This window comes from Lynx canadensis, chromosome X (genome assembly GCF_007474595.2).
Source record: "Lynx canadensis isolate LIC74 chromosome X, mLynCan4.pri.v2, whole genome shotgun sequence".
NCBI lineage: Eukaryota > Metazoa > Chordata > Mammalia > Carnivora > Felidae > Lynx > Lynx canadensis.
Genome location: NC_044321.2, coordinates 99,078,338 through 99,101,649, shown reverse-complemented (window position 1 = coordinate 99,101,649; position 23,312 = coordinate 99,078,338). Strand labels below are relative to the sequence as shown.

The 23,312-nt window shown below is 37.4% G+C and overlaps 1 protein-coding gene across 4 annotated transcripts in view; it reads right to left on the bottom strand.

The window, feature by feature from the left end:
- Positions 1-23,312, bottom strand: part of STAG2 (stromal antigen 2) — a 139,273-nt gene that overhangs the window by 78,546 nt on the left and 37,415 nt on the right. For 3 of the 4 annotated variants that reach the window (XM_030306208.2, XM_030306211.1, XM_030306209.1), the window contains exons 2-3: positions 8,538-8,681; positions 4,157-4,235 (exon numbers count right to left, since the gene is read on the bottom strand). In XM_030306208.2, coding sequence (XP_030162068.1) covers positions 4,157-4,235; positions 8,538-8,581 — 123 coding nt within the window. In that variant the 5' untranslated portion in view covers positions 8,582-8,681. Of the gene's footprint in view, positions 1-4,156; positions 4,236-8,537; positions 8,682-15,775; positions 15,869-23,312 lie in introns of those variants that run through there. The other variant, XM_030306210.1, reaches the window with a different exon arrangement.

Here is a 23,312-nt window from a genome sequence, read left to right as displayed (position 1 = left end):
GTGGGCAGCAAGAATAACAAAACACCTCATCAAGTAAGTAGCTCATATTTAGTTCAAACTTTTAAATTCTATTGTTAGTCTTACAAATTATTGTGGCGGACTGACAAAGGAATTCTAAAAAGGATGAACAGGTGTATCAACCTCATTCTCATTCTGGATAAGTGAAGGCAAATTCAAATTTAAAAAATCATGTTCCTCTGTACAACTGGTGATAGCTCAACACTTATTTATCATGAAAATTCAGTTAATGAACACTAGGGAAACAAAGGACCTTTATAAGGAAGCTGTCAATATTGGGGGGTTGGGGGCTTCATAAATCAGTGAAAAGGTTGCCTACATGCCTCAGTTATAAAATACCTCCCACGGCCTTTATACCTTGTTATAGAAAAGCAAGTCATTCCCTAACTCAGAGTCCTCATTTCTAAAATGTCAAAGTTGTATTAAATCTTTACAGATTAGAATAGATGATTTCTAGGTCTCTTTTCAACCTACACGTTTCTATGATCTAGAGCAAGGATCGGCAAACTTTCTGTACAATACCAGACAGTAAATATTTCAAGCTTTGCAAGCCACATTCCATCTCTGTCACATGTTCTTTGTTTATTTTTATAACCCTTTAAAAATATAAAAGCCATTCTTAGCTCATGGGCAGTATAAAAACAGGTCATAGTTTACAAACCCCCAATCTACCGCCAGGTCTACAAATGTATTTCTGCTGACAGCCCGTATGGGTCTATACTTTGTTCCATAGAGGGTCCTTCCTCAAGAGTCCAAAACCACCCTACTCATAATAACTACTTCAAACTCCTTCCTAACAACTGAAATATATTACTTGTTAACTTACATTATTTTCTTAATGAGACGCAGCCTTTGTGAAACTAAGTCATTAATTACTAATTGTAGAATGAAAGGTTATTGTCCCCAGTAGAAGGATTTCAGATAAGGGTGAAAGAAAAAATCAACTACTGGGAGTACACTAGAAAAGTATAAAATGTTAATGTTAATTAAACGGAACTATATATTTGCAATCTGTCTATCACATGCTTCAATACTCCCTGTTGGTATGGAAAACTAATTAGTACCATTAAAACGGTTCAAAGAATATGCTATGCTAGAAAACAACATGCAAGGAATGATAACACAGGAAGTACAAGAAATAAACATGCTAACCTGGGTACAATCTTCTAGATGAAAAACATCTCTAAAGAAAGACTATGAGCTAGCATACTACAGCGGATTAAGAGCACCATCTTTCAACATGTGGGCTCAAATCCTTTAAGCACTGGACTTCTCTGGACCACAGTTTCCTATCTATAAAAATAAGGAAGATTTCTAATCCACAGGGTGGTTCAAATATTAAATTAGTTAAACAAACATTATTATTAGCATAGTGCTTGGGATATACATAGTATAGTGTCAAAACGTAGTTACCAGGGCGACTGGGTGGCTCAGTCAGTTAAGCATCTGACTCCTGATTTCAGCTCAGGTCATCATCTCACAGTTCGAGATCGAGCCCCACATCAGACTCTGTGCTGACAGAATCTGAGGTATTCTCTCCCCACCTCTCTGCCCCTCCCTCCCTCGCATGTATTCTCTCTCTCAAAATAAATAAACTTAAAAAAAAAAAAAACATAAGTTACTATTATAATAAATCCTTGACCTGACCCCTAACACCTCACTCATAGCAGTGGCTCATATAAAGTTAACCTGTGGCACAGTAACTTTGGGGAGTCCTCTATTCAGATGCCACTGTTAGTCTTATCCCACCTTGTAAATGAAATCAAAGTCAAAAGCAGATTTTTAGTTTTGCAAGATATTTGTGGAACAAGAAAACATGGATTTATAATGAATAAACCATAAACTACCCACTAGAATTATAGTTGTCTTTGGATAGTTCTGAGTTAACATTTTATTCATTCACACTTTTTCTGTCTCAAAACTTCCACTTTTTAACAGACTAAAAAAGCATATGAAATTATGAAACATGGATTATGTGAACTCTAAAAATATATTCCAAGGACTAGTTAAATAAATTATATTCCATACATAAAATGTGATGCCTTGACAACATTAGAAATTACAGCAAAAATTCACTGATAGGAAAGCTGCTGACAACATACTATTGAGTTTTAAAAGCAAATTAAGCAGTCTGCATAGTATAAACCCATTTAAGTAAAATTCTACGTGCAGGTTTATAGACAGGTATATGTATAAAAAAAGTATGTTCATCAAAATGTTTAAATAATACATTACTTCTGTATGATACGTTTATAGGGAAATGTTACTTTGTTCATTTTACATTTCTGTTATTTAGACTTTAAGTAAATATGTCATAAGAAAATATAAATCCAAAATTCATTTTGGGAAAGAAAATGGTTAACAAAAATGAATCAGCTTTGTACAATGTATTCACACACATGCACAGGGTCAAGTGTATTTCCAAATCATCAAAATAATTCACCCATTCAGTTGTCCAGAGCCCTCAGGCTAACTACTCATATTCTAAACTTGCATTCTATTGACTCAGAACCTTACTTTGTTAGTTTTTATCCTTGGCATTATTTATAAAGAGTGAAACTCTTGTCAACTGTAACCTATTAGACTTGAACTGGTTATAGGTTACATCTTTAGAATAGAACATCTTATTGCTTTGCTTTATATTTGACTACTCATGTGTAAAGCCAACAAAATATTACATTGTGTTTAGCATACTGTGCTTTACAAAAGAATCTATTAGAAATGGAAACAAGTGTTGGCAAGGATGTACAGAAAAAGGAGCCCTCGTGTACTGTTGGTGGGAAGGCAAACTGGTGCAGCCACTGTGGAAAACAGTATGTAAGTTTCTCAAAAAACTAAAGCTAGATCTACCCTATGATCCAGTAATCACACTAACGATTTGGGTACTTACCCAAAGAACACAAAAACACTAATTCAAAACGATATATGCACCTCTATGTTTACTGCAGTATTATTTGCAATAGCCAAATTATGGAAGCAGCACATCAACAGATGTCCATCAATAGACGAATGGATAAAGACAATGTAGCGTGTACATACAATGGAATATTACTCAGCCATAAAAAAGAATGGAATCTTGCATTTGCAACAACATAGATGGAGCTAGAGAGTATAATGCTAAGTGAAATAAGTCTGTCAGAGAAAGACAAATACCATATGATTTGACTCCTATATGGAATTTAAGAAACAAGTGAACAAATGAAAAAGAGAGAGACAAACCAAGAAACTGACTCTTCGTAACCATAGAGAACAAACTGATGGTTACCACAGGGGAGGTATGTGGAGGGATGGGTGAAATAGGCAATGGGGATTAAAGAGTACATTTACCATGACGAGCACTGAGTAATGTATAAAATTATTGAATCACCATACTGACACCTAAAACTAATGTAATACTGTATGTTAACTATACTAGAATTAAAATTAAAAACTTAATAAATTTTTTTTAAAAAAAGAAACAATGATGTGTTATTAATTTCAACTTTACAGTAGTGGAAATAGATAATCAAAAGATATTTGACCCAGGGGCACCTCGGTGACTAAGTCAGTTAAGCATTCAACTCTTGATTTTAAGCACCCAACTCTTGATCCATGGTTCATGGATCAGGTCCTGCATTGGGCTCTGCATTGATGGCACAGAGCCTGTTTGGGATTCTCATTCTCTCTCTCCCTCTCTCCCTCCCTCTCTCTGCCCCTTCCCTGCTTGTGCTGCCCTTTTTATTTTCTCTCTCAAAAAAAAAAAAAAAAGATATTTGGCCTAGAAGCCAAAGAAACCATATGTGTTCAGAAGGTTTACCACACCAATCCAGGAAAAAAGCATTTTTAAAAGAGAATATCTACCTGACTGGGGCTGCAAGAGTCAGTCAGTCTGACTCTTGATTTGGACTCAGGTCATGATCTCATGGCTCATGAGTTCAAGCCCTGCATCATACTCCACATTGACAGTGCAGATCCTCCTTGAGATTCTCTCTCCCTGCCTTTTTCTTTTTCAAAATAAATAAATTAAAAAAAAAAAACAGAATATCTGAGATACAACTAAAACTATATATTTGTGTGTGTGTGTGTGTGTGTGTGTGTGTGTGTGTGTGTGTGTACAAATGACCTTAAGAACCAAAATAAAGTTATAGTCTGTACATACCTTTCCTTTGCCTTGCTTTTGGTTTTTTCCTTCAATGTCTTCAAAATCTGTGTCAGAAGAAAAATGTGTTTCTGACTCCCTGTGACAGAAAGATAAGCAATTATTTAAAACTTTCCTTATAGGGGCATCTAAGTGGCTCAGTCGGTTAAGTATCTGATCTCTTGATCTCGGCTCAGGTCATGATCTCATGGTTCACTGGATCGAGTCCCACATCGGGCTCTGTGCTGACAGCAGGGAGCCTGTTTGGGATTCTCTCCTTCCCTCCATCTCTGCCCCTCCAGCATGCATGTTCTCTCTCAAAATAAATAAATAAACTTTAAAAAAACAACAAAAACATTTCCTTAGAAATACAGGTGGAATTTAGGGCACCTAGGTGGCTCGGTCAGTTGAGCATCTGACTTCAGCTCAAGACATGATCTCACAGCTTGTGAGTTGGAGGCCCACCTCAGGCTCAATGTTCTCAGCGCAGAGCCCACTTCAGATCCTGTGTCCCACTCTCTCTCTGCCCCTCCCTCACTTGCGCACTGTCTCTCAAAAATAAATAAAACTTTTTTAAAAAACATTGGTGGAGTTAATAATTTTTGCCATATTTTCTAACAGAAAGGTTTGATTTATTCTTTTCAATTAATTATTTTCAATTAATTCTTATTCATTAAATATAATGAAGATGCTTCCCCAAAGCATCATACCACAGCACATTCCCAAACATAAAATTACATAACTACAAAAACAATAATCTAAAACACAAATATCTAAACATTTTTTTATTTTGTTAATTTTAACCAAAATACAAAAACAAAACCAATGGTTCTCAAAATTTTAACCCTAGGAATTGTGTTCTATTGTAATGGCTGGTTTCATTTTCTGATTGAAACACCATTGTGCTCAGAAAACTGTATTTTAACACTAAGAACTAGATGAACTTAATATTAGGGAATTTTAGCAATATTAAGGATCCTCTGACCACTCCTCTCTCACTCAAAAAATATTTGTATATCTAAATATAACTATACAAAACATGTATTTCTGAAAGGTATATATAAAACATTTTTACAAACTAAACCATTTGAAATACAGGTGTGCTAATTGATCAAAATCCTTTTTGAAATAAAGAGGTGGTAAGCTATATAGTCAGGAGAACTGATTCTAGTACTAAGAAACTGTGTGATCTTAAACAAGTGACAATCTCTCAATCTTCTCATCTACAAACAATGTATATGCAAGAAAGAATGAAATCTCTCAAGTCTCTTCATTCTCGTACAAGAAGTAAAGTTGTCCTTTATTTTGGAGAAGGTGGGGTGTTTTGTATTATCTGGATTTTCATACACAAGAGGAAGAAGACTAATTTAAATACATATGTGTAATGCTTCATATATATGTAAATATGTGTCTCTGTATCTAAATAGTACTAACATAATCTCATTTAAATGCTTAAGCCAAGGCATACTTGGAATTTGGGTCATAATGGATTTTAGGATTGAGCCACACCCATAAAAGATAAAAGTCTGCCACTCCAAATATGTAAACCTCGTACCAGTTTTGCTTAAAATAAATGCAATCAAAATTTAAAGCTATCTTTCTAAAGCTAGTCTTCTCTAACTAGATTTCTTTTATTTCCATTTTTATTGCCACAATAACCAGTTGTCCGGAGGCTATGAGGTAGGAATACTTTACATACGTATAATAATGGTTAAGGTGCTAGCAGGGAAAAAAATTACTATTTATAGCACTCAGATACAAAGTAATTTAAACAATGTACTGAAGATAGTGGCAATCTTAACTATCTCCTATAATGCTGTGAGGAAAGGGCTTATAATAAATACCATTTCCCAGAGTTAATGCACCAAAACCTAAACGACTACTATAATATTAACCCTGAAAAACTAATGCCTGTTACATCTTAGGAAGATTGTTGTCATCAATATTCTCCCCACATACCTATATGGTCTTGCAAAAAAAAATGTTTTTAAGGATCTGCTGAATATAAATAATACTTCTTCCTTCCCAAGACATCTGTGGGACACCATCTCTCTTAGAGAGCTCAGGAACTGCAGTATGTCTGCAAACAATAACTAGTCTTCACAATATTCCAATGGCCACAGAGTAATCACAGGCTCAATTACACTCCTAATCCTCATCTCCAGGCTATCCCAACTAAAAAGAATGAGCCACTAGAGGTTTGATTACAAACTGGAAAACCTTATGAAGAAATCTGGAGTAATCAGGATAAGAGTCTAAAATATCCCCAACCAGAGAAAAAATATTCTTGAAAGTCTGTCTTCCTCCAGTGTTTTCCTCTGCTTTTAAGATCAAAAGAACACCACCACCTATCCTAGGTAAAATAGCCTATGCTAGTATGTTTATGGAGCATACGAGGTTAACCTTTTAGTGGCTTGAAATTTCATGAGTCATCTATCATATGACTGAACCACCCACTCCTTTCTCTTTACCCTGGCTCCCATCTCATCCCCCACCAAATAGTGCTATTCTACCTCCACAACAATTCCCACTTATCCATTATCCTATTTCAGTCCTTAATTACTTGAGATATTCTAATAGTAGTCTAGTTTATAATATGAACAGTCTTTTTTTTTTAAATTTTTTTTACGTTTATTCATTTTTGAGAGAGAGTGTGAGTGGGAGAGGGGCAGAGAGAGGGAGGCACAGAATCTGAAGCAGGCTCCAGGCTCTGAGCTGTCAGCACAGAGCCTGACCCGGGGCTTGAACTCAAAGACTGCGAGATCATGACCTGAGCCGAAGTCGGATGCTCAACCGACTGAGTTACTCAGATGCCCCTATAATATAAACAGTCTTAACTGGCTCCAATATTAATTAACAATTTAAGAAATTTCCCAATTTTACAATAGTCAAACCAAAAATTATTTTTTCCTAAGACTATCCCATATCCTCCCTCAAACAAAAATAAGAAATGTCCCTCAAGAATCTTAAAATAGAATTAATAAACACTGGGATTGAAGTCACATTAAAAAACGTACTTTGAGGGGCGCCTGGGTGGCGCAGTCGGTTAAGCGTCCGACTTCAGCCAGGTCACGATCTCACGGTCTGTGAGTTCGAGCCCCGCGTCAGGCTCTGGGCTGATGGCTCAGAGCCTGGAGCCTGTTTCCCATTCTGTGTCTCCCTCTCTCTCTGCCCCTCCCCCGTTCATGCTCTGTCTCTCTCTGTCCCAAAAATAAATAAACGTTGAAAAAAAAAAATTTAAAAAAAAAAAAAAAAAACGTACTTTGAAATATTGGCAACATCCCAGTAGACCCCCCCATAGTCTCCACTGAAAATAATAAAGTTATTTCAAAAATGAAAACCTAGGAGCACCTGGGTGGCTCAGTCGGTTGAGCATCCAACTCTTGATTTCAGCTCAGGTCATGATCCCACGGTTGTGGGATGAAGCCCTGAGTCTGGCTCCACGCAGAGCATGGAGCCTGCTTAAGATTCTCTCTCCCTCCCTCTGCCCCTCTCCCCTGCTTGCGATCCCCCTTTCTCTCTCTAAAATAAAATTAAAATTAAAAATTTGTAATTTTTATAAATAAACATGAAAATCTATACAGCATCAAAAGTAGACACGGGCAACCATTATGTACAAAGGTATCTATCTAATGTTTTCACAATTTTTAGCAACCAAACTATTTTCAAATCAAGTCTTATAAAAATTCCAACAGCAAATATACTATGGTGTATATGTGTGTAAAGTTAAAGGGATCCAAAGGCAGTTTAAAGTTTCACTTTTCACTGAGGCACCTCAGGAAACTGCAGCTTAGTGTGAAAACTACTATTACATACAGTCGCTCAAATTCCTTCCTACATCAAATACTAAAAAGTAGTTAGAATAAAAGTTGAATAAGGAGTATAGGTAGCTTTTAGAACAAGGGTAAAAGAAAATACCTACGTTGAAGTTACTTTATGGACCACTAAGCATGTAATTTGTTTCTGGAAAAAAATATGAAGAGTATATCCTACCCTCCCAGATTTGTTTTATCCTATTATCATTGGATTTTGTAACAAAAATCTGATATTACATCCTAAATGCTACTACATGGTACATATTCCTTACTAATGAGAACACTGTACTTTTTAAGAATTTCACAGCACTCCCTCAAACAGTTTGCTACTGTAAAACCAAGTACAGATTCAAAGAATCGCACGGCAAAATAATAAAGTAAAAAATAAATTTAACACATAGTACAGAAAACCATGGAATTGCTGTTACAGAGACAAACCAGCACTGATATAAACTGTTTCAAAGTTACATGCTTATCTTCTATCTTATATGTTAGATCTTCTGAACTAACTTTAACTGAAATTAATATACTATCCTTCCCATTTCGTGGAAAAAGCAAGTATTTAAAAATTTTCATAATATACTTACTGTAGTAGATTAAAATCAGTTGGTATTTCTGGAGCTGCTATCATTTCTTTATCATCTTCTGGAACACCCCAATGTCAGAAATATATTCATATATTTACGTGGGTAAAATGATGGTTTGCTTCTTTCTTCTAAGACAAACAATTCCTTTAAGGGAAGGGATGCCATATTTATTACAAACAAATGAAAAATATTGGGAAAGATATCCATACTCAAAAACTAGATCTCCAGGGCACCTGGCTGGCTCAGTTGGTAGAGCATGTAACTCTTGATCTCCAGGTTGTAAGTTCTGGTATAGAGATTACTTAAAATCTTAAAACAAACAAAAACAAAACAAAACAAAACAAAACAAAAACTAAATTTCCCAGTGCCTGCTACTGTCCTTTAGTAAATAAGGATTTTTTTCCCCTTGCATTTGACTGCTTTTTCTAGATGTGGATTTGTTATAAACAGATGTAGCCCCACCGTAGCAACAACAGTTACAAAGAAAAAACACTGTATTACAGACAATTATTTTTAAATTTTGTTATGATTCTCTCCTTGGTCTCGGCCACAGAAACGAGATGATGAAGGGGACGTAATCATTTGGAAAGTGTGGCAATAAGACGCACACATTGTGCCGCCACCATGGCTCCACGGCCTACCACCTTCAGAAGTCAACCTGTGGTGGGGCGCCTGGGTGGCTCAGTAGGTTAAGTGTCCGACTTTGGCCCAGGTCATGATCCCATGCTTCATGGGTTTGAGCCTAACGTCAGGCTCTATGCCTCCCTCTCTCTCTGCTCCTACCCTGCCTGCACTCTGTCTCTCTGTCTCCCAAAAATAAATACATATTTTTAAGAAATTTAAATTTAAAAAAAAAAGCCAACCTGTAACAAATAATCCTGCCAAGGGGAAGAGAAAGTATAACTGGAGTGCCAAGGCTAAAAGATGAAACACCACTGGGACTGATCAAATGAGGCACCTAAAAATTGTATACTGCAGATTCCAGCATGGATTCCGTGAAAGAACAACACTTAAACCCAAGAGGGCAGATGCTGCAGCATCTGTTTCATCTTAAGGATTTCAATAATAAGTTACAAATAAATGTTCTGGTTTAAATAACTAAAATTTGTTATGATTCTCTAGCCTGGCTTAAAGAGATGTATGCCCTAACTAGGAACAGGATATGACTCTTACTGGTCCTAAAATCTTTATGACAAGTTTAAAACCATAATACAAGATGCCTAAAAATTCTGCAGCTTTTTGCTGATGATGTACCGTACAGTTAAAAGGAGCTAGCCAGCAGTGCCGACTGGCCTAGTCTGTAGAGCATGCAACTCTTGATCTCAGGGTCATGAGTTCAAGCCCCATGTTAGGCATAGAGCCTACCTTAAAAAAAAAAAAAAAGGCAGGTTCTTCTATAATAAAAGAAGCAGCCCAAAGTCTTGCTTATTAATAAATAATGTCATGATAATACCACACTGTGTTGAAAAGAGAAGGGGAAAAAATGTTAGCTCTGATCTATTCCCTCAAGGAACTTAACAATCAATTTAAATACCAATAATGTCATGTAGACAACAGATGATGCCATTTGTGACCAAAATAAGTTTAGTTTGGCCATAGGAGGGATATTATTTCTAATTTTGAAGGTCAAAGATGCAGATCCTAAATGAGAAAATGATCTAAAAGTAAATGATAAGTCTGTCTATAACAAAAAAGAAAAAATAGGCTGGGTCTGAAGCTCTTAATCTTGTGTGTAACTTTCTTTTATAATTTTCTTATGTTTTTCTTTTATTTCCATGTGAATCCAGTACTTGATGGCCACCTAAAGAAAAAGCAGATAAGACTAAATATATCTAATTAATAATAAACATTATGGGGCACCTGGATGACTCAGTCTGTTACGTGTCCACCTGTTGATTTTGGCTCAGGTCACCATCCCAGGGTTGTGAGATTCAGTCCCGCATTGAGCTCTGTGTTGAGCATGGAGCCTGCTTGGGATTTTCTCTCTCCTCTCTCTGCCCTTCCCCCGCTCGCACACACACATGCACTCTCTATGCTCCCCAAAAATAATAATGCTAAAATACTGCATACTGATTAACTTCTAATGATCTCTCCCAATAAATACGACATTATACAAGAAACTGATAATTCAATTTTTCCATTAATTTTAAGATTTTTTTTAAAGTAATCTCTACACCCAAAGTGGGGCTGAAACCCTGAGATCAACAGTCGCATGTTCTGCCAACCAGAGCCAGCCAGGTGCCCCATATTTTTCCATTAATTTTAAGTCTCTAAAAATCATAAATGGCTAGTAATATGCAATTAATAGAAATTCAAAACACTACATTTCCTAGCTCACTCTAATGAAGCTACTATGAACAGCAAAATAATGAGGTAATAAGAGAAACAAGAAGAATGAGTAATCCACAAATCAAGCCCTGAATAATCAGGGGTTGTCTATACTGCCACTCTGAGTTGATCTTTTTTTCTGAAGAGTACTCATATTGTAAAATCTTTATTTGGGTATGACCGTTAGTATGGTCTTCTCATTGCACTAAATCATGGTCCCAGGATTGTTCTCCTCTAAAACCACTAAATTGTTAATTTGGTTTTATTCTTATTGTAACCTAAGGAATTATCTAAGTAGCACACCAGAACTCTGATGCTTGCCATCACACGTAGGATGCACTCTAGCCTCCTAAAAATCCCAACTTATTAAAAAAAAAATTACTTCTTAAGAAACAATTTTGTTTTTTATAAAGGAGTTGGAGAAGTATAGAGCTAATAAGTTCTAACCAACATTAACCAGGCAATCTAGATGGCAAGATGGAAATGAAGTGCTTGTTCTGTCTGCCTACCTGCAATGTCCTCAGCCCTCCCCCAAGCACTTTGTAAAACCAAACTTGATGCATTCCTTAAATACACAGTTTTTAAAAGTAGTTCATAAATATATTCTCCTAAGGGATATAAAGAATGCATCAGCTCTGAAAAGCAGAGAACACTAAATAAAATAAGCATTATATGATACACTTACCACATTCCTCTAAATAGCACAAAGTTCTAGTGTACAAGTTTTGCCAGGTCAAATTAATTTATTCAGTATACAGGGCTATACTAACATGGATTTGGTAATTAGAAACCACAGCAAACACTAAGGAAAAATGGAATTTATGAAGATGTTAAGTGTCTCAGACAAGTTGTACTTAAAAAATTTTTTAGGGGCGCCTGGGTGGCGCAGTCGGTTAAGCGTCCGACTTCAGCCAGGTCACGATCTCACGGTCCGTGAGTTCGAGCCCCGCGTCAGGCTCTGGGCTGATGGCTCAGAGCCTGGAGCCTGCTTCCGATTCTGTGTCTCCCTCTCTCTCTGCCCCTCCCCCGTTCATGCTCTGTCTCTCTCTGTCCCAAAAATAAATAAACGTTGAAAAAAAATTTTTTTTTAATTTTTTAATGTTTATTTTTGAGAGAGAGAGAGGGGGGGAGGGAGGGAAGGAGGGAGAGAGAGAGCGTGCGAGCAGGGAAGGGGCAGAGAGAGAGAGAGAGAGAGAGAGAGAGAGACAAAATCTGAAGCAGGCTCCAGGCTCTGAGTTGTCAACACAGCACAGAGCCAGATGCGAGACTCGAACTCCCAAACCATGAGATCATGACCTGAGATGAAGTTGGATGCTAAACCGACTAAGCCACCCAGGCGCCCCTACAAGTTGTATTTTAAAAAGAAATACCATGACAAGGTCTAATAGATTTAGGAAAAAATTATTAAACTCGCCAACTCCCTATCCTGGTTAAACATTTGTTCTAATAAGTTTCTAATTATTAAAAATCCATCCAACCAATTAAAGGTATCTATACCATATGCCAAATGCAGTGCTGCGCACTGGGGCGCACAGTGGTGAACAGGAGAGATCCTTACCCTTATGGAACTACCTGTACCAATAAACATGAAAATATATTTCTACAAGAAGGCACCTACCTATACTGCCACCTAATATTATTAAGCATAAATACCAAATTGCCTGTATCTGAGTCTTTGCTATTTTAATCACTATCAAAATAACCAATTTGCCACCAAAACAGTTCTTCATAGCTCAAAACATTATACATATTAAAGCTGCTTTGTACTTCTTTAAGGGGAGGGGGAATTAATGGGTAAATTAGCACTGGGTTTTTTTAAGAATATAAACTTTTATCAGTAGAAAGGGCTATAAATTTTTTTATTTTAAATGTCTACAGCTGTATATAAATACAGTTGCTTCCCCCAAAGACTTACATTAAAAAACTTATAAACAAAGTCTTTAAATAGACTTAATAACATTTGTCCCAAGTTGGAAAACCCAAAACTGTAAGAATATGTAATGCTCAAATAAAAGTAAGAGTCTGATGATCAAACGTATCACACCATTTCTGGCCTACTATAGGTTACTAATTTTTTAAAAAATATGCTCAAAGATCACAAGGTGGAGCTCTCACCTAGTGTCAAGGAAAAACTGATTCTTATCACATGTACAAATTCTCTGCAACTACTATAAAAGAGTTAACATTCCAAAAGCTTTGGAAGATAATTCACAAAAATGAAATTTGCTTTAGCTCTTAATCACTATGTTCCTTTTAAGAAAAAAATACATACAATAACAATTAGCTTCTGTTTCTCCTTACTGAAAACTAAGTAACACATTTGTAGACAGTTTGAATATACTCTAAAGTAAAACCATTTCCTTAAGCTCAAGTGTATTAGTATCCTGCCATTAAAGGTTTGTTAAATACATTCACACATAATTATTAGAATAAAAGGTAATAGGTGATTATATATTTTCAATTCTATACATTAAATTCAAGTAAATGCTCTCAGTAGCACTTCTTTTGATATAAACAAAGATCTAAAAGCTAAAACTTGATCACCATAGCTTTTTCAAGTTATCTATAATAAATACATGTTTATGGCCTATTATTCAAAATTTACATTCCATGTTAAATTCACTCAATAACAAAATCTTCCCTCACTTGTGAAAACCTGTTAGACTCCTATAACTAGAACATACAAACACAAATATACAAAAAATGTCATTATGTTTGCATAATTAACTTTGAATCACCTGCTAATAAATTCATTAAAATTACCCCCCCCAAAAAAAGTAAAAATATACAAAAAACATGTTTTCCTATGATACTGTTTAAAAATCTTAGAGTAATTTTGATTTTTTGGTAAAAGAATTGTTTCAAAGTTCTTTTTTTTTTTTTTTTTTAACATTTATTTATTTTTGGGACAGAGAGAGACAGAGCATGAACGGGGGAGGGGCAGAGAGAGGGAGACACAGAATCGGAAACAGGCTCCAGGCTCCGAGCCATCAGCCCAGAGCCCGACGCGGGGCTCGAACTCACGGACCGCGAGATCGTGACCTGGCTGAAGTCGGACGCTTAACGGACTGCGCCACCCAGGCGCCCCTCAAAGTTCTTTTAACTCAAATCCCAAGTGGTCTCAAAACAGAAAGTAAAAAGCTCCAAAACAGAGAGCCATCACTAACAAGGTCCCTCAGAATCCACGTATTGTTAGGGAGTGAGGGGAGCATTTAAAATGACTAGGTGTGTTATGTCCCTAAAAATGGAGAAATATTCAGCTGCTAAAGGCCAGCAAATTCAGCACATACAAACATGCTAATCTATTATCTTAACACTCTTCTCAAAAGGATTACATCCTTCTCTAAGAATCACATCTAAGAAATACACATAACCCTCTGAAATGCCACCATCACTATAATATAAACACTTACAAGTAGGAACAACCTAAATGTCCAGCCATTTATTAACTTACGGTACAAAAACACAAATAATGTAACATTCATTCTCTACAACTATTTATGATGACTGTGTAGCAACATGGGTAAAGTTTGATACATCAAAGCCCTCTATCAATGGATGCAATATTAACAACAACAAAAAAGCAGCAGCAAAGGAGAACAGTTAACATAGGGTGGTGGGATGCCTGTGGCTCAGTTGGTTAAGCATCCAACTCTTGATTCTGGCTCAGGTCATGATCTCACAGTTCCTGAGCTTGAGCCCTGTGTCAGGCTCTGCACTGACAGCTCTGGGCTCTGCCCCAACAGTGGGGAACCTGCTTGGGATTCTCTCTCTCCATGTTCTGCTACTCCCTTGCCTGTGCTGCGCAGGTGTGCAGGCACACTCCCGCTCTCAAAAAAAATAAACATTCAAAAAAACCATCAGGATTGGGGCGCCTGGGTGGCGCAGTCGGTTAAGCGACCGACTTCAGTCAGGTCACGATCTCGCGGTCCGTGAGTTCGAGCCCCGCATCGGGCTCTGGGCTGATGGCTCGGAGCCTGGAGCCTGTTTCCGATTCTGTGTTTCCCTCTCTCTCTGCCCCTCGCCCGTTCATGCTCTGTCTCTCTCTGTCCCAAAAATAAATAAAAACGTTGAGAAAAAAAAAACCATCAGGATGGTGACAATATAGGTGATTTTCACATTTTTAACTCACAATTTTATTGTTAGTATGGAAAAAGTAAATTATGTAGGTGGAGATGTATTTTTTTAATGTCATCTTTTAAAATCTGAACTATCTGAGGAATTACAAAACTATCTCTGCTGATTTATTCATATTTCGGGTCCATAATCTCAAAGTATTTACAAAAATCCGAGTTCTATCACAAAATGATTTTTTAAAAAGTAATCTCTACTCCCGATGTGGGGCTCAAATTCACGACCCCTGAGATCAAGAGTCGCATGCTCCACCAACCGAGCCATCCAAGCGCTCACATAAAATGATCATTACCATGTTCATCTACTCAAGGTTAGCAGGGAACAAAAACTTTTTGTATATTTTTTTAAAGTTTATGTATTTATTTTGAGGGGGGATGGGGCAAAGAGAGAGGCAGAAAGATGATCCCAAGCAGGGTCCAAACTGCCAGGGCGGAGCCCCCACACAGGGCTGAAACTCAAACCATGAGATCATGGCCCAAGCCAAAATCAAGAGTCCGACGCTTAACCAATTGAGCCACCCAGGCACCCCCAAAAACTTTATGAACATAGGTATGCTTTTATTGGCCTATCTACTTTCTTAGAAGCCAACTGGCAGGAGTCTATCATTTAGGTTGAGGTCATGAATGTTAAAAGGTAAACTAGTTCCTGCAGCAGAACACTTAATCAAAATAGGAAAGTTATTATCATTCCTTATGTCAAATGATACGTGGCAACTTTGAGTACATAGGGCAAGAAATGAAAAGCTCACCAAAAAACTGCTAATCGTAAATACTTACCTTCAAAAGAAGAAAATCTACTGTCCCTTTAATGATTAATAACCTTCTTAAAAAAAGATTTCTCCTTGCTCAAAAAGATGTTTTTCTTCCCTCTGTTTATCTCCCCAATTTCTGCTATAGTCTTCTAAGGAGATGACAAGGTGTAAAGCATGACAAATCAAGCAATGATCATGTACACCCAGACCAGTAACAAAACTTCAACCAAAACATTTCTTGATAGCATACTCATATCGTAGCTACCACGTGTATCATTTGCAAATATATTTTCGTTTCCATAAACCTAGATGGAGTCCTTAAGAATTTCTACTGAAAGCACCTGCTTTAGCACAGGAAAAGGTAATCTGGAAACGGTAGGACTAGAAGAAATCTGCGCACTTCAGAGAATTAATGACCCCACCTACATTTCCTAACTAACTGTATGATAGGTCAAGTATCTGCCCTTACAAACTTAAAAAACAATATACAGAAGGAAAGAGGGAGGCCAGAAGTAAAAGGACTTTCTCAAATAAGTAGACAAACTGAACACAATGCCACGACACTTCAGAAACAACTTCTACTTCAGGAAGAGGGGAAGGAGCAAGCTGGGGCACAGTCTACACAGATATGCTATCACTACACATTGCCAGAAACTAAAGCCAGACAGAACTGGAAACATCCACCTGTTCCCCTCCTATTTTTAAGTATGTGATAGTAGGTGCTCAGCAATCTTGCTAGTTTCCTTGTCTACCCACATTCCCCAATACCTTCCAAATATGACTCCAGTGCTAAACACAATTAGAATCACCTGGCCCAACCTACATATTCTGCTTGCCCCAGATCTTGACCATCGATTCTGATTTCTGTAGAAAATCTAGCATGCCACTCCTCAACTTTGCAACAAATGAGTACTACCAGTTGGGGGAGGGGGGGTGTTGGCAGGGGAAGGGGAGGGAGATAAGAAAAAGCTTCTGCTTTATTCCTGCAGACCCACTACTCTTTCACCCTGTACTCAGTTGTACCCTGTGTCTGAGTCATCCCAGGATCAATACCCTGCTTTGTTCTTGCTATAAATTATCTACCAACCCCATCCCATGAACTGGATTCCTGCCCAAAACCCACCCTAAAAACAGCATCTCTGTGTCTCTCCAGATGCCCTAATCTGAATGCCACATCGTCCTCCCATCTGTCTACCATACCGGCACTGGCTGCTGCTAGACACTGGATATCATATCATACCTGATATACTGGACATGTATCAACTATCTAATTCCAAGTCTGCTGATTCCCCAGTGTGTCCTAACAAGCTGCAGTTGACTTTTATAAATAAATATCAAAACAGATAAATATCAAAATAAGTATCAAGCTAAACATCAAAACAGAATATTTGTTTTACCATAAACTATCACCTTAAACTCTTATCTCAGTCTGCCAAGGTCAATAGCTAAATCATGAGTAATTTTTAAAAATACTATCAATGCTCACTCTTCATCTAACTTATACCAGAATACCATACCTACCTTTCGACACTGAGTTAATTTAAAAATATATATATGCCCCCACTGACAGAACTTTCTGTATGTTAAGACATCATGAATAAACAGCGATAATTACAACTGGGTGTAGTGGCTATCAACATTTCAAAGGTGAGACCCAATTAGCTGATATAAATGAATATCTAGATCTGAAAACCAAATTTACAACCATGAGCTAAATTCATGTGTAAATACTTATAAATGGTATACAGTATAAGCACAGTACATTATCACCATCAAACCCACTTCACATTGGGCACCACTAGCTCACTGGCAGATTTCAAGCAACAGATAGCAAAGCAGATGTGATAGCAAAGTAAATGAAAATAAGGATAATCCTACCTGGATTTCAAGGGAAATCCACATTTTTATCTCACATATTCTCGGATTATATCAAAACTTTCATTTATTTATTCAAGGTAGTACAAAAAAAGTATCTAAATGAAATACTGAGTGTTTATTAATAAGTCACAGGAATATGGAGATACAACTGTAACTAAGATAACAATTCAGTTAACAAACAACAATAAAAGCAAAGTGTAAACAAGCAAAACCACTCTATAGAGGATAATGGGAAATTTTAATCTAAAGTGTAAATTTTCAGTTACTACTAGTAAGCACAAAAATATTGTCATTTTAGTATGACCAGGAAACACAACATACAAGCTACATATTTAATATTTTTTGTGCCTTCTATTTCTGGTTAGATAACAACCTGTTAAAATACCTAGCATTAGCATCCACTTGATATAAACTGCTAACCTTTCTACTAACACCCACAGTATACAATTCATAGGCTTGAATTATATTTATATTGGAAGTTCAGAAATCAAATATGCTTTCACAATGAAGTTTATAAACCAGTATGGATACTTCCCATTTCTTATTTCAGATTTAAGAGGTTGGTTCTTCATTTGTTAATTCTACACAATGACAATGACAGAAGAGTCATACATATGTAAACTAAATTTATTTAAATTCTAACCTTAAACTTTCCTAAAAAGGGGCGCCTGGGTGGCGCAGTTGGTTAAGCGTCCGACTTCAGCCAGGTCACGATCTTGCGGTCCGTGAGTTCGAGCCCCGCGTCAGGCTCTGGGCTGATGGCTCAGAGCCTGGAGCCTGTTTCTGATTCTGTGTCTCCCTCTCTCTCTGCCCCTCCCCCCGTTCATGCTCTGTCTCTCTCTGTCTCAAAAATAAATAAACGTTAAAAAAAAAAAAAAAACTTTCCTAAAGACTAAAACATGTAAACGACATTTTAAAAGTTAAATTAAGCCAGACAGACACTACGAAAACCCTCAGACCAACATCCCTGATGAACACCAATACAGAAATCCTTAAAAATATACTAGCAAACCAAATTCAATAGCACCTTAAACATAGTATACACCATGACCAAATGGGATTTATTCCTAGAATGCAAGGCTGGTGCAACATATGAAAATCAATCATTGCAATGCACCAAACTGAATGAAGGACAAAAAAATTCATAATCATCTCAACTGATGCAGAAAAAGCATTTGATAAAATTCAACACGTTTTCATGATAAAAACATTCAACAAACTAGGAATAGAAGGAAAGTCAACAAAACAAAGGCCACTAGTGAAAAGCCCACAGCTAATATCCTACTGTTAAAGACTGAAACTTTCCCTTTAAGATCAGGAATGAGGCGGGGGGGGGGGGGGGGGGCTGAGTGGCTCAATCAGATAAGCGTCAAACTTCGGCTCAGGTCATGATCTCACGGTTCGAGCCTCCTGTCGAGCTCTGTGCCAACAGCTGGGTGCCTGGAGCCTGCTTCAGATTCTTCAGATTCTGTGTCTCCCTCTCTCTCTGCCCCTCCCCCACTCATGCTCTGTCTCTGTCTCTCAAAAATAAACATTGGAAAAAAGAAAAAGATCAGGAATGAGGCAAGGATGCCCACTCTCCCCACTTCTATGCAACATAGTATCAGCAGTCCTACCCAAAACAATTAAGCAAGAGGGGTGCGTGCCTGGGTGGCTCCGACTGTTAAAATGTCAGACCTGGACTCAGGTCATGATCTCATAGTTCATGAGTTCTAGCCCCACATCGGACTGTCTGCTTGCAGTGTGCAGCCTGCTTCAGATTCTGTCCTCCTCTCTTTGCCCCTTCCCCACTTGTTTTCTTTCTCTCAAAAATAAACATTTTTTAAAAAGCAATTAAGGGCACCTGGGTGGCTCAGTCAGTTAAAGACAGCATCGGACGTCGGCTCAGGTCATGATCTCACGGTTCGTGGGTTCAAGCCCCACACTGGACTCTGTGCTGACAGCTCAGAGCCTGGAGCCTGCTACAGATTCTGTGTCTCCTTCTCTCTCTGCCCCTCCTCTGCTCACTATTTCTCCATCTTTCTCAAAAATAAATAAACATTTAAAAATTTTAATGAAAATAAAAAACAAGAAAAATAAAAGACACCCAAATTATAAAAGGAAAATTATCTGTTTTCAGATGATCCTGGATGTAGAAAACTCGAAAAATTTCACAAACACACACACACACACACACACACACACACCTGTTAGAATGAACAAATTCAGCAAAGCTGCAGGATACAAAGTCAACACACAAAATCAGCTGTGCTTCGGCATGCCTGGGTGTCTCAGTGGTTAAGGGACAGACTCAAACTCGATCTCGGATCAGGTCATGATCTCACGGTTCACACGTTTGAGCCCCACATCTAGCCCTGCGCTGGTGGTGCAGAGCCTGCTTGGGATTCTGTCTCTCCTTCCCTCTGCCCCCTCCCGCTTGTGTGCACACACACGGTCTATCTCAAAATAAATAAAAACTTAAAAAAAATCAGTTTTGCTTCTATACACCAACAATGAACAATCCAATAAGGGAAACTAAGAAAATAAGTTTATTTACAATTGCATCAAAAGAAAAAACTTCTTAGGAATAAACCTAACCAAGGAGGCAGAATACTTATACACTGAAAATTACAAAATATTTCTGGATGAAATTAAAGAGGACACTTGGGGCACCTGACTGGATCAGTCGGTGGAGCATGTGGCTTTTGGTCTCATGGATATGAGTTCAAGCCCCACATTGGGTGTAGAAATTACTTAAGGTCTTAGAGAAAATAAAAAGAAATTAAAGAAGGCACAAATAAGTCACAAGACACCTATGTAAATTGATTGGAAGATGTATTATCATTTAAGATGTCCATACTACCCAAAACAATCCACAGATTCAATGAAATTGCTATCAAAATCCCAAGAGCATTTTTTTCCAGAAAACAGAAAAAATCATCATAAAATTCAAGGGACTCCAAATAACCCAAACAATTTAGAATAAAAGAAAGTTGGAGGAATCACACTTCCTGCTTTCAAAACATATCACAAAGCTACAGTAATCAAAACAGTGTTGTACTACCATAAACACAGACAGACATAAAGACCAACAGAATAGAACGGAGAGGTCAGAAATAAACCCTTGCATACACATTCAAATTATTTTTGACAGAAGTATGAAGACCACTCAATAGGGAAATGACAAGCCTCTTCAACAAATGGTGCTGGGGAAACTGGATATCCACACGCAAAAGATGTGAAGTTGAACAATTCATTATCTCACACCATATAAAAAATTTCATTAAAAACAGGTTAAAGACCTAAATGTAGGACCTAAAACTATAAAATTCCTACAAGAAAATGTAGAGGAAAAGCTTCATAACACTGAACTTGGCAATGATTTCTTGGATAGGAGACCAAAAACAGGTAACGAAAGCAAAAAACAGACAAATGAGACAGTATCAAAAATTTTACACATCAAAGGACACAACCAACAGAGTGAAAAACTACAGAATGGGAGAAAATATTTGCAAATCATGTATCTGGTAAAAGGTTAATAACCAGAATATATAAAGAATTCCTACAACTCAACAACAAAAATTCAAATACCCAAATAAAAAATAGGCAAAGGATCTAAATCAAAATCAAATCAAAATCACAATGAGATACCACTTCATACTCACTGGGATGGCTAGAACCAAAATACACATGCAAGCAAGTGTCCACAAAGATGTGTAAAACACTGAACACTTGTGCACTGTTGGTAAGATTGTTACAACCGTGCATGTGCTATGCAAAACACTGTGGAGGTTCCCCCCAAATTTTTAACTGAACTGCCATATGATCCAGCAATCCCCACTTTCGGGTGTATATCCAAAACAACTGAAAGCTGGTTCTCAGGTATTTGCATACCCACATTCATAGCAGCAATATTCCCAATGGCCAAGAGATGGAAGCAGCCCACGTCTATCAACAGCTGAACAGATAAATAAAATATGGTATATACATACAATAGAATATTATCCATCCTTAACAAGGATGGAAATCTTGTCACATGCTACAACATGCATGAGCCTCCAAGACACTATGCTAAATGAAATAAGCCGGTCAGTCACAAAAAGACAAATACTGTATGATTCTACTGACATGATGAGGTATCTAACGTAGTCAAATCCAAAGAAACAAAAAGTCGAATGGTGTTTACCAGGAGGTGGAGGGAGTGGGAAAAGGAGAGTTGTTTAATGGGTATCATTAAATCAGAGTTTCAAGATGAAAAAGTTCTAGAAATCTGTTACACAACAATGTCAATTTAATTGCTGAACTGTCTGCTTAAAAATGGTAAAGATGGCGGGGGCCGGGGGGGTGGAGGTGGGGGGCTAGGTGGCTCAGTCAGTTGAGTGTCTGACTCTTGATTTCCGCTCAGGTCATGATCTCACAGCTGTGAGACAGAGCTCCATATGGGGCTCTGCGCTGAGTATGGAGCCTTGCCTAGGATTCTTTCCCTCTCTCTCCCTCTGCCTCTCCCCTGCTCACAATCACGCACGCATGTGCACTTGCGCTCTCTGTCAAAAAATAAAAATAAATTTTAAAAAGATTATCTCTCTCGCCCTCTGCCCCTCTCTTGCTTGCACTCTCTATAAAACTTTAAAAAAAATTTTTTAAACAAAAAAAATGGTGAAGATGGTACATTTTAAGTTTTTTACCACAATAAAATTAAATTTTAACCTTTTATCAAGTAAGCATCTCTTGTATCATACAGTCTCACAAGATTGTATCACCAGACACTTGAGAACACCTTTCTACTGAATAAGCATACTACAGACCTTAACTATTGACATCTTTTGAAATGTAGTTTTATAAATAAGACACTAACAATTTATACCTACACTCAAAGTATTTTGCTTTAGCAAACAGATTTTTTTGTCTCTTTAATATGGTAAAAAATGAACCAAAGCTTGTGTAACTTTATGGCAAAAGATCCAAAGAAACATCCAGATTTAAAAAAAAAAAAAAATGGAAGCACTTTTTTGTTTAGACTGAACAAGGTAAGCTAGGCCTAGCTATATTTTTAAAGTTACAAACCAGAGTATAAAAATGATCATTGAAACCCATTTAATAAATGTTCAATGTTTCTCTCCTTTGTTCAAAATTTGAGGGGCGCCTGGGTGGCTCAGTCGGTTGAGCATCCGACTTCAGCTCAGGTCATGATCTCACGGTCTGTGAGTTCGAGCCCCAAGTCGGGCTCTGGGCTGATGGCTCAGAGCCTGGAGCCTGCTTCCAATTCTGTGTCTCCCTCTCTCTCTGCCCCTCCCCCGTTCATGCTCTGTCTCTCTCGGTCTCAAAAATAAATAAATGTTAAAAAAAAAATTAATTATAAAATTTGATGGTACAAGTTTCATAGTTTCCCACAAGAAAACAGCACACAACTTAAAGCTGGAAAAAAGCAACAAGAACCTTCTCGCAGCAATCAAGCAGGCTGCAGTCAAGGGCTAAACATGCTAGAATTGCATCATGTGATGATACTAGGAATTAGAGGAGTTACTACTGATCCCTAGAATGTAGCATGTGGTTCCATTAAATTTGGTGGGGGGAGCTAATCATTAGCATACCTCATGAAGATGATCAGTAAGAAGAGATATTAAAATGTTAAACATATACAGATTACTGATACTAGATATTACAAAGGGCCCCCACATTTTGCCCTGTAACCTATTCCATTTTTA